The following is a 12,547-nucleotide window of genomic DNA, read 5'->3' as shown; positions in this document are numbered from 1 at the left end:
CCACACACACACACACACACACTTACAACCGGTGGATCCGGGTCTTGGACAGAACCGTCTTCGCCCCGCAGCACGAGCCGAGGGTCATCCTGGCGGGGGGGGGGGGGGGGGGCACAGAGGAGGAAACGTTACTCCGCGCTCATTCTCCCTCTCATTCCCCCTGGGGGGCTCCTTCCGGTCCAGAGACGCCGGTCCACCGGTCCACCGGGCTCCCGCAGAGACAGAACCGTGTGCGGGACTGGGACATATGACTCCTGTCAAAGACTCACTGGGGGGGAGACACCGGGAGGGGGAGGAGCTACACACGTGGTGCTGGGTAAACCCGACGGGGGGGGGGGGGGGGGGGATACGACAGTCCACATAAAGGGCCCTTCTGCATCGACACGAAGTTTAATTCTGGTCCTCCAGACTCAGGGGGGCGGGGCTAACCTCTTCATCCGCATTGACACAGCCAATTAGGGGTGCTTTCACACTGCACCAAGAGGACTCGGTTCCTTTGGGAGCAAAGAACCCCGTCAGCACAACGCAGAACCGGAACCACCAGCTGTTCGGGAACTAAAGGGGCGTGGTCGCACAGATCATCATCATCATCATCATCACGGGACGTCACTCAAACACGTTGACTCCGGACATCCCATCCCTTCAGTCAACATGGACATGTTACCATGGAAACGAGATCAGACTGTTTCAGTACACACGCCCGGATATGACATCATCATTCATGTTCCTGTTTCTGAATCAACCGGCCTCCATCAGAACCAGCGGCAGCTGACCGCCGGCCACTGGGGACGCTCTGAGCCTGTCCCGCTGGGGACGCTCTGAGCCTGTCCTGCTGGGGACGCTCCGGGCCTGTCCCGCTGGGGACGCTCTGAGCCTGTCCCGCTGGGGACGCTCTGAGCCTGTTCCGCTGGGGACGCTCCGGGCCTGTCCCGCTGGGGACGCGCTGAGCCTGTCCCACTGGGGACGCTCTGAGCCTGTTCCGCTGGGGACGCTCCGGGCCTGTCCCGCTGGGGACGCTCCGAGCCTGTCCCGCTGGGGACGCCCCGACCCTGTCCCGCTGTGCTTCCTGTAGCTGATTCTCATCCTCTCTGTGTATACATCGTTGCTTTGAGAGACATTTTCGTCTTCGTTATGTCCCTGAAGCCGTGGGCCTTCACACAACTTTATGTTCGCATAACGACGATAAAGTATCTTAATCTCGACGCAGGCAGAATTTAAGGGCCTTCGTAAGCCGAGACACCGTCCTCATCCCGCCCTGCAGAGCCTCGTTTCATTATTTCATCATTTCACGGCGACACAAGAGACGATCACACGTCGCGTTTCTCAAATCACTGATGAACAAACGCCGTTCGGAGCAGCGGTGAAATGAAGAGGCGGTGAAACAGCTCCGGACCTCATTTTATTACTTTTGTACAAACTGCTGCAGACGTTTCCTCTTTACACCCGAGAAGGATACAGCATCTGTGAACAGACAGGAAGTGAGAACCCTTCACAATTAAAGCACGCCGGTCCGAGCGCTCCGGGCTCACCACTCTGACTCGGTGGCCGATGGCTTTGGCCGGCAGGTTGCTGCTGAACTTGGCTCGGACCATCCCGCTGTTGCCGTGGGCTCGGGTCACCTTGCCCCAGATCACGCGGGTCTTGTTGGGTTTCCCGCCCGGCGTCACCGTGTTCCTGCACACAGGTAAGAGGAATGTACATTGCAGGGCGGGGCCAGCTGGGAGGGGTCACTTCACTGCGGTGCTTAGGAAACGTCACAAATCAAGACCAAATCAAGAATCAATCAGCAGCATTTAATACGCGTAAACGTTTCCATAACGTTGTTCGTAGTACTCCCCCGGCTGAAAATCCTTACGGATACACGGCGGTCCGTCATTTTCATCAGCTACAATACGACGTGAAATAAATCACCAGGAAGTCACACGGTACGACCTCTGAACAGTTTATCTGCGTAACGGTGCAGAAAATACGTCTTTGGTCCACCTAAGGACGCAGTATTTAAATACGAGTAAGGAATAAAAATACTTCATGTATGAATGTAATAACGAAATGATAATTTTATGTTGTATTGCTTCTAGATTACTATCGTTAAGTAAATTCCGATTATATGCATCGTGTGTTTTATATTTTGTGTCGTCTTTCTCTGTGGACCCCAGGAAGACAGTACAAGTACAGTCACACAGTAGCGTGTATTACAGTACAAGTACAGTCACACAGTAGCGTGTATTACAGTACAAGTACAGTCACACAGTAGCGTGTATTACAGTACAAGTACAGTCACACAGTAGCGTGTATTACAGTACAAGTACAGTCACACAGTAGTGTGTATTACAGTACAAGTACAGTCAAACAGTAGCATGTATTACAGTACAAGTACAGTCACACAGTAGCGTGTATTACAGTACAAGTACAGTCACACAGTAGCGTGTATTACAGTACAAGTACAGTCACACAGTATCATGTATTACAGTACAAGTACAGTCACACAGTAGTGTGTATTACAGTACAAGTACAGTCACACAGTAGCGTGTATTACAGTACAAGTACAGTCACACAGTAGCGTGTATTTCAGTACGAGTACAGTCACGCAGTAGCGTGTGCTACACTCCCTGCCGTTACCACGGTAACGAGCTTCTACCGATCGATAATCTCGCATCAATCACATCACGAGTTGATTTTTAGATGCATTCATTACCGCCCGTGTGATATGGATAAGGCGATCGATTGTGGGTCGATCATCCACCCCTACTCCTTAGGAATGTAACCGTTTCCATGACGACACGCAGCCGCCCCTTACTTCTTGGCCTTGTAGACGTAGGCGCAGCGCTTCCCCAGGTAGAAGCCGACCTCGTCCCGGCCGTAGCAGCCCTCCAGCTTCAGCAGCGCCGTGTGCTCCCGCTGGTTCCGCAGGCCGCGCTTGTAGCCGGTAAAGATGGCCTTACTCCAGAGTCTGAGGGCCGGAGCCGGAAGAGGCCGTTAGCGGCACACTCATCAAACACCTCCCTGCTTCCGGGCACCTGCGAGGGGGAGCTTACCTTCCGGGCATCGCGAGTCCTCTCCAGGTGACTTCACCTGCAAACATTCACATTAAAACTTCAAGTCAGTCGTGAATGATCCGGACATTGAAGGTTCCTTTATTCTATAATTCTACTTTTACGCTTCATTGCAGAAGAAATGAGCTCCCGGCTCAAACAATGCTAACCCCGTTCACCCGCTCCGTAGCTGCTAAGCTAAGCTACGACCGGCTGCTATCGGCCTCGGGTAAATCCGGTAAATCCGGTTAACCTCGAACGGGTTTAAACGGCCATAATATAAACGGAATAACGGCCAGCCCCGGCGCAGAAACGGATCTAACGCGGGCTCGAAGGCCCCTCATCCCGGGCTGCTAGCCTCCGCTGCTAGCCACCGCTAGCATGATCCAGACTCAATCTCCTCCATCACGAACCCAAAGCCGTCAGAAAGACGTCAACGGGCGGGGGACGGATCCAGCGGGAGCCGCCCGCCATTATCGGTCAGATATTTACCGATAAATATCGCGCCGCGCGCACATTTACTCAGACATGTCGGGCCGCGTACCTTCGCCTCGAGATCAATAGCGGAAAAGGAAACGCGAAAGGAATGCTGGGAAATTACTCTTCACGGAGGTGCCCGAAAATGTGCCTGATCAAAATAGTGGATTCACGAAGACTCGGGTCAGTTTTAGAATGAAACGTTCTGTGTTTCTATTTAAGATTACTTTCCCGGACAATTCCTTTTCTTCCAAATGAAGTTTGTTTCATTAAAACACTTCCGCCTCCAATTTTAATCACATTTGATTTTTCCAATGTTTAAATCGCAAAAATGACTTTAAATCAGTTTCACTTGCTACTACACAATAAAGTTATTGTCATTATTGTGTCGGCTATCAAACGCGTCTGAATCCATTGTGTTCAGATTAATGCATGAACCCATGTGATGGGGGGGGGGGGGCAGCAGGAGGAGTGCAGGGCATGGGCGGGGGCAAGTGTGATAACACATGTAACCATTATTTCTTTATGTAATATTTAATGCGGATAATCGTGTGGTGAGTATATTTCACATTTCTACTTATCCTTTTATTATATATATCATTTATTTGCTTTTGTAGTGTTGCTTCCAGAGAACCTCAATTTCCAAAGGACTGTGTGGATAAATAAAGTGTATCGTATCGTATCCAGCGACAACAAAATATCAGTGAAAAGCATTAATTAAAATATGTATTTAATGCACTTAAACTTTTCTTACAGCTGTGCTCAAATATTTTATACAGTTTACAGTAAAAATAAAATAAAACAAGGTGAGAAATGTAATTGAAACAGTGTTTTCATCCCCCATTAAGAACGGTGGAATGTCCTTTAAAAACAACCCCCATCACATGACCCCCCCCCCCCCTCACCACAACAGGAGAAACACACGGAAATAATAAAATAAAAATATACAGACAAGAAAACTGCTGGCTAGTCCATGATTGAAATCTAAAACCTCCAGACAACATTCGTCCACTCAGAAGACAGGATTGAACATTCAGATCGTCCATAATAGTCATGAACCCCATTTAAAGAGCTCCACGCAGACACAGGTGAGTCAACGTATCGGTCTGAAACTCCACGCAGACACAGGTGAGTCAACGTATCGGTCTGAAACCCCACGCAGACACAGGTGAGTCAACGTATCGGTCTGAAACTCCACGCAGACACAGGTGAGTCAACGTATCGGTCTGACACTCCACGCAGACACAGGTGAGTCAACGTATCGGTCTGACACTCCACGCAGACACAGGTGAGTCAACGTATCGGTCTGACACTCTACGCAGACACAGGTGAGTCAACGTATCGGTCTGAAACCCCACGCAGACACAGGTGAGTCAACGTATCGGTCTGACACTCCACGCAGACACAGGTGAGTCAACGTATCGGTCTGAAACTCCCGCCGACACAGGTGAGTCAACGTATCGGTCTGAAACTCCACGCAGACACAGGTGAGTCAACGTATCGGTCTGACACTCCACGCAGACACAGGTGAGTCAACGTATCGGTCTGACACTCTACGCAGACACAGGTGAGTCAACGTATCGGTCTGAAACTCCACGCAGACACAGGTGAGTCAACGTATCGGTCTGACACTCCACGCAGACACAGGTGAGTCAACGTATCGGTCTGAAACCCCACGCAGACACAGGTGAGTCAACGTATCGGTCTGAAACTCCACGCAGACACAGGTGAGTCAACGTATCGGTCTGACACTCCACGCAGACACAGGTGAGTCAACGTATCGGTCTGACACTCCACGCAGACACAGGTGAGTCAACGTATCGGTCTGACACTCCACGCAGACACAGGTGAGTCAACGTATCGGTCTGAAACCCCACGCAGACACAGGTGAGTCAACGTATCGGTCTGACACTCCACGCAGACACAGGTGAGTCAACGTATCGGTCTGAAACCCCACGCAGACACAGGTGAGTCAACGTATCGGTCTGACACTCCACGCAGACACAGGTGAGTCAACGTATCGGTCTGACACTCCCGCAGACACAGGTGAGTCAACGTATCGGTCTGACGCTCCACGCAGACACAGGTGAGTCTTCACACACCTGCAGAGTGGAGGTTGAGCATGTTGTGGCTGGCACAGCCTGGGCGTCGCCACTTGGGGTTCATTTCCAGCTCAAAACTCAAGGTGTGATACATGACCCAGGTGAAACAGGTACAAAGTCAAGTGTTTTCTTGCAGCAAATGAGCAGACATGTTGATTTGAAATGTTAGATCATTGGAATAAGATGAAATCATCTCACGGCACCTGAACGCAACCCGGGCTTCACTAAAAATGTATCTGCATCTTTCACACCCAAAATTTGTAACATATATACACACGTAAAAATGGGTTTATATTTATATATACATAGACATACATGTTTATGTAAAATATGTATATTTACATGAAGTATTTGTAATGTCGTGTCTGTAGAATGCGTTCAGTGTTGTCATTTGAGATCATTAAAATGTCCCACATTCCCACCTCGTGGTCTTCCTCCAATCAGAGCTCAGAATAAGAACTATTTTTACTGGGACCCCTTGTTCTACCTGTTGGCTTTGGGACTGAAGACAGTAACGGGTACTGGGACAGACCTTTGTCCTCCTGACATCAGTCACACTGTCGTCAAATCAGAACGCTGATATTTGGATCTGATGGAGACACCAGAAACAAAGGCTCGGTGGACGCCCCCGTTTAGAACGCCCCGGCGCCGGTCTCGTGCTTGAACCTCATAACTAGCTACGCTGGCAGGATGTTTAGAATCCATCCGTCCTCCGTCACTTATCTGAGGCCGGGGCGCGGACGCAGCAGCCCCAGCAGGGACTCCCAGACTTCCCTGTGCCCAGATACCTCCAGCTCTTCCGGGGAGGATCCCGAGGCGTTCCCAGGCCAGCCGAGAGACGTAGTCGCTCCGGCATGTCCTGGGTCTTCCCCGAGGCCTCCTACCAGCGGGACATGTCCAGAACACCTCCCCAGTGAGGCGTCCAGGAGGCATCCGACTCCTGACTCCTCTGGATCTGGAGGAGCAGCGGCTCCACTCCAGCGTGTGAGATGTTGTGTAACACCAGCGTTAAGCTACATTTGGGGAGTTTCCCAATCCAGCGGGTCAGTTCTAGTTTGAGATCTTTCTGATTCAGGTGTTTAAATGAGGCTCTAACTTTGAGTCTCTTGTCCTCTTGACCAGAGACAAGAGCTAATTAACTGCAGCCGAGCTCTGGTCCATCATACACTATATAAATATAAATAAATTAGTTCCCTCTTCACTGCAATGTTGTCTTTTTGATACCTTATCAAATTGTTTAAGTGTCTACAGATAAATCAAACGAGCAGTTGTGCTCGTGTTTTGTCTTCTACAAACGAGGTTGAAATATGTCCAGAGGGATGAATAACTTTACAGTCGACCCACTAGGTGGCGTGACGCCGCCCAGGTGAGCGTTTCGCCTCAGACTGGCTCGGTACTGCAACGTGCTTTCTTTCCTCGGTAACCATCGGCAGCAATCCAGTCACTGAAGGAAGAGGAAAGTACTACCTACACTGTGAAAAAACGGGTATTTGGACTTAACTACCTTCATTTTGACAGCGGGACAGCAAAAGCGTCCCTGTCTGTGAATCTGGGGCTACATGAGGAACATTGTGTCACCCTAAGACGCCACGCCCCCACCCAGGGACCGCCCCCACACCGCTTCTGTGGTCACCCTAAGACGCCACGCCCCCACCCAGGGACCGCCCCCACACCGCTTCTGTGGTCACCCTAAGACGCCACGCCCCCACCCAGGGACCGCCCCCACACCGCTTCTGTGGTCACCTTAAGACGCCACGCCCCCACCCAGGGACCGCCCCCACACCGCTTCTGTGGTCACCCTAAGACGCCACGCCCCCACCCAGGGACCGACCCAGCACCGCTTCTGTGGTCACCCTAAGACGCCACGCCCCCACCCAGGGACCGCCCCCACACCGCTTCTGTGGTCACCCTAAGACGCCACGCCCCCACCCAGGGACCGCCCCCACACCGCTTCTGTGGTCACCCTAAGACGCCACGCCCCCACCCAGGGACCGCCCCCACACCGCTTCTGTGGTCACCCTAAGACGCCACGCCCCCACCCAGGGACCGACCCAGCACCGCTTCTGTGGTCACCCTAAGACGCCACGCCCCCACCCAGGGACCGCCCCCACACCGCTTCTGTGGTCACCCTAAGACGCCACGCCCCCACCCAGGGACCGCCCCCACACCGCTTCTGTGGTCACCCTAAGACGCCACGCCCCCACCCAGGGACCGCCCCCACACCGCTTCTGTGGTCACCTTAAGACGCCACGCCCCCACCCAGGGACCGCCCCCACACCGCTTCTGTGGTCACCCTAAGACGCCACGCCCCCACCCAGGGACCGCCCCCACACCGCTTCTAGGGAATGCTTGATCACTCATCTCAGGTGAAGCTCAAACTAGACCGCACGGCTCTGTGGACCTGCTGCTGCTTTTTAAACGACATTGTCTAACTCACCCATGAACGCACTCCTGACTAATCAATGAAACTTATCTTAGAGTTAGCTCGTACTGCGGCGGCCGCACACCGGTCGTCTCTCCATCAGATCCAGAGCTGCGGTTCTGGAGGCTTTCGGGGGGCTTTCGGGGGGGTTGTAGGTGGACAGAGCACGCGTGGCGGCGGCTGCCGTGTCTACATGTTCACGGAAGGGCTGGGCGTGCTTGTCGTGGTGATGATGGGGTGTCTGGGTGGGGCCAGGTCGAGTAGGGCACTTACAGTCCTGGCCACCTGGGGGAGCCCTCGCTCCTCGAGAATGTGCAGAGGAAGACACAACTGACTCTACAGAGACAGACAGGATGGAACACACACAATCAGAATGCTGGTCAACAGACGGCAAATAATATTAAACCAAGTAAGAGTAGCCATGGCAACACACGGGAGAAAAACATCGACACAAAACGATCATTTCGATAAACTGATGAGCGACAAGAAGAAATCGCCAGAAAACATGAAATCAGCTGATCGTTGGTTTAATACATTTTCCCTCACCTCAAACGATCTTCATTGAAATCACTTATTTAAAGTGCAAAGTCACCATGCAATAAAACACCAACGTAAAATACTGGAATGATGAACAAAAGTTCAGTTATATCAAAATAAGGACAATAAAATGAGCAGATTCAAAATAAGTGACTGTCAACAAAGCAACGTTTCTTTCTTTGTTCTTTGAAGGAACAGCCAGGAGATCGGCGTCGACGAGGACGAGCCTTTGGACGACGTCGTGGGATAAAGAACCGGCACGCCAGCTCTCCTACGGGGAACCGACGTAGCGCGGCCAGAACGAGCGGCTACGGGGCTACGGGGCTACGGGGCTACGGGGCTACGGGGCTACGGGGCTACGGGGCTACGGGGCTACGGGGCTACGGGGCTCCGGGGCTACGGGGCTCCGGGGCTACGGGGCTACGGGGCTACGGGGCTACGGGGCTACGGGGCTCCGGGGCTACGGGGCTACGGGGCTCCGGGGCTACGGGGCTACGGGGCTACGGGGCTACGGGGCTACGGGGCTACGGGGCTACGGGGCTACGGGCATCGGGAACGTTCTGCATCACAGACGATAATCACAAATCAATATCAGTGAGATGAACGAGGCTGGATAGGAGACTGGAGCGTCAAAAGGCTTTTCCATAAGACGCCTCTACGTTACGGATCTGCAGGGATGGAACAGGAAACTAGCTTTTCAGCTGAATGATTTATAGACGACTTAGAGCAGACATGGGCAAACCCAGGCCCGGGGGCCATATGCGGCCCGTTGGTCTTTTTAATCCGGCCCGCCAAACTTGTCCAAATAATATCATTAAATAAAATTGTATAATAATTAAACCTCATTCATTTTACCTTTTCCCTGTAATGCTACCTGTAAAAGGCCAAATCCTTGAATGCAATAGCTTTCATGTGTCATTTATATTAGCTCACACAAATACTCCATCCATCTGTTCTTGGTCCGGCCCCTCTGTCAAATTTTAGAACCTATTGTGGCCCGCGAGTCAAAAAGTCTGCCCACCCCTGACTTAGAGTCAAATTATTGATAAACAGAAAATCGACCTAAAACAAGCCGACTTTAATGAAACATTAACTTCCTGTTTTGAAGATGACATGCAGTCAGTTTCCCTTCAACGCTTTACTTCTCACCAGAAGACGACGTCTTCAGTTAGACTCGTTTTCTCGCTATAGGTTCATTCGTATTTACACTATTTACAGTTCACCGTTGGTTTCTCTACGCTCTGAAATGAGATGCATTCTGTTTGGTGCTCTAAACTAAGTTATTCCCTTTCCCTGTTTGTGAAATTGAGTTGACTCGAGATAACTTTGGATTAAAATAAGGCACCTAAGCCCCTCCCTTTAAATTTTCTCAGCTTCAGAAGATTCACAGAATTGATTAGTTCATATTTAACAAGAACAGCTGTGGATGAGTTCTTAAAATAGTCAATGCAGCTCTGCCCTCAGTCCCCTCAATCCCTGCATACCTGAAGAAACACCTCCACAGCCACAACACTAGAGGGAGCTCAAACAACAACCTGATTACCCCCTCCTACAGGACCAACATGGGTAAATCATCTTTCTACAATACTGCCCCCTAAGGGTGGAACTGTTTGACTCCCGCCCTAAAACATGCACCTCTTTGGCCTCCTTCAAAACGGCCCTAAAAATACACCTTTCAGGGGGACAGAAACGGAGATAGTCATCACGACTCTCTCCGGATCAAACCCCCCCCCCCCCCCTTTTTGTCCACCTACGTTGTACATATTATGTGTCTTTTTAATTTATTGTTATTTTGCATCAATTGAGTAATTTAATATTAGTTTTATTTGTTTTGTTAAATGTTGATTTATGTACGAATGACTTTCAACGGAAACAAGACCGCAAGGGCTTGACTGTACTTGTACTGTAATACATGCTACTGTGTGACTGTACTTGTACTGTAATACATGCTACTGTGTGACTGTACTTGTACTGTAATACATGCTACTGTGTGACTGTACTTGTACTGTAATACATGCTACTGTGTGACTGTACTTGTACTGTAATACATGCTACTGTGTGACTGTACTTGTACTGTAATACATGATACTGTGTGACTGTACTTGTACTGTAATACATGCTACTGTGTGACTGTACTTGTACTGTAATACATGCTACTGTGTGACTGTACTTGTACTGTAATACATGATACTGTGTGACTGTACTTGTACTGCAATACATGCTACTGTGTGACTGTACTTGTACTGTAATACATGATACTGTGTGACTGTACTTGTGCTGTAATACATGCTACTGAGTGACTGTACTTGTACTGTAATACATGCTACTGTGTGACTGTACTTGTGCTGTAACATTCTATCTAATAAATATATTCATTCATTCATTCATTCATTCATTCATTCACACGAGTCGCAGCTTTAAGGAGCTCGAGTCTTGAGGTTCTCTAGTTTATTTTTTCATATTCAGAGGAAACAGATGAGACACACTCCTAAAAACACTCATTCATCCCATCATCACTCTCTCTTTATCGCAAGATCACAATTCAAGCAGAAGAGCAGTTCTGGACCCGATCACAGCCGATAACGGACCCACAATGATAAGAGAACAGCTGGAGTCCTTTCCCCCTGGGGGGACGTGCAGGAGACCACTACAGATCACCTTATCTCTTAACTTCACCACAACCATGGGAACGATGCCGACCGCTCAGGCAGCCATTCGTACGACCTGAAACGGTCCACCGGGTCAGGGCCACGGCCCGGACCGGAGAGGCACACGCCGGCGCCGGCGCCAGCGCCAGCGTAGCCGGAGCCCGTGCTCCATCCTGAAACGGTCCACCGGGTCAGGGCCACGGCCCGGACCGGAGAGGCACACGCCAGCGCCGGCGCCAGCGCCAGCGTAGCCGGAGCCCGTGCTCCATCCTGCAAACGGTTCAGAAACTTCCTCGTCTGTCAACCCTCATTGGCAACGGCAACAAACCGATTCTGATTACTTAAGTCAGGGAAAAGTATTTATTTATTATACGTTTTTTTAAGATCATTATAAAAACTGACCACATTTTTCCACCTTTCAAGAGGATTCAATAAAAGTTTCAAAAACTTCCACAGGTAGTGGAGGGAGGCCTTTTCTGGACCTTTAAACACATGAGGAAGAGATAAAGCACACACAAGGCACAAAGCAAAGACGTGCTTTTCATGTTTCACACCATCAACTTTGACTCCCAGATAAAAGACCGAATGGTGGTGCAGCGGTTAGCACTGGCTTCACAGCAAGAAGGTCCAGGTTTGGATTAACCGAGGACCAGGAGTCTGAACGTTCTCCTGAGTTAGATAAACAGGTGAATAAACCTGTAGGCATGGATGGTACTTTGTCTCCAAGAGCCTGGCGACTCATCCAGGGTAAACCATCCTTCTCGCTTAAGTCAGTTTGGATAAGCGGTGACAGCTTCTAGGACAGGGGCAAACATTTTGACTCTCAGGCCACAATGGGCTCTAAAGTTTGACAGAGGGGCGGGGCCAGGAACAGATGGATGGAGTGTTTGTGTGAACTAATATAAATGGCATGTAAAAGCATTACATGAAAGGATTTGGCCTTTTAAAAGGTAGCATTACAGGGACAAGGTCACATGATTAAGATTTAATTCTAATAACATTTAATTTAATGATAGTTTTTCGACAAATTCGGCGGGCCGGATCAAAAACCCCAACGGGCCATATATGGCCCGCGAGCCTTAGTTTGCCCATGCCTGTTCTAGGGAATCAAATCCCGTGCCTAAAATCCAATCCCAAAAAAATTAAAAGTCAAGAGCAATTTAAGAGTAATAAGTCCAAATTAAGGGCCAATAAGAAAGTAGAACATTGCGAGGAAAAATAAGAAAATTGAACAGATTATACACAAGTGTACAGAAGACTGGATTTGGATTAGCTGCATTTTAATCACATGCCTAGTGGTATGTCCAAAAGAATGATGCCCCTAAATAA

The 12,547-nt window shown here is 50.0% G+C and overlaps 2 protein-coding genes across 2 annotated transcripts in view; both read right to left on the bottom strand.

The window, feature by feature from the left end:
- Nucleotides 1-8,052, bottom strand: part of LOC137901626 (ARF GTPase-activating protein GIT1-like) — a 16,549-nt gene extending 8,497 nt beyond the window's left edge. The window contains 2 exon segments of the mRNA XM_068745671.1: nucleotides 6,496-6,742; nucleotides 8,049-8,052. Coding sequence (XP_068601772.1) covers nucleotides 6,496-6,742; nucleotides 8,049-8,052 — 251 coding nt within the window.
- LOC137901298 (large ribosomal subunit protein eL33) lies at nucleotides 1,381-3,611 on the bottom strand. Its single transcript, XM_068745314.1, has 5 exons — nucleotides 3,577-3,611; nucleotides 3,036-3,072; nucleotides 2,798-2,950; nucleotides 1,530-1,674; nucleotides 1,381-1,461 (listed from the first exon to the last, which is right to left on the bottom strand). The coding sequence occupies exons 2-5, from the start codon at nucleotides 3,044-3,046 to the stop codon at nucleotides 1,438-1,440; spliced, it is 333 nt and encodes a 110-aa protein (XP_068601415.1). The 5' UTR covers nucleotides 3,047-3,072; nucleotides 3,577-3,611; the 3' UTR covers nucleotides 1,381-1,437.
- Nucleotides 8,053-12,547: the final 4,495 nt, after the last annotated feature.

Source organism: Brachionichthys hirsutus, chromosome 11 (assembly GCF_040956055.1).
Source record: "Brachionichthys hirsutus isolate HB-005 chromosome 11, CSIRO-AGI_Bhir_v1, whole genome shotgun sequence".
NCBI lineage: Eukaryota > Metazoa > Chordata > Actinopteri > Lophiiformes > Brachionichthyidae > Brachionichthys > Brachionichthys hirsutus.
Note: the sequence above shows the minus strand (reverse complement) of the source record. Positions and strands in the feature narration are given on the sequence as shown.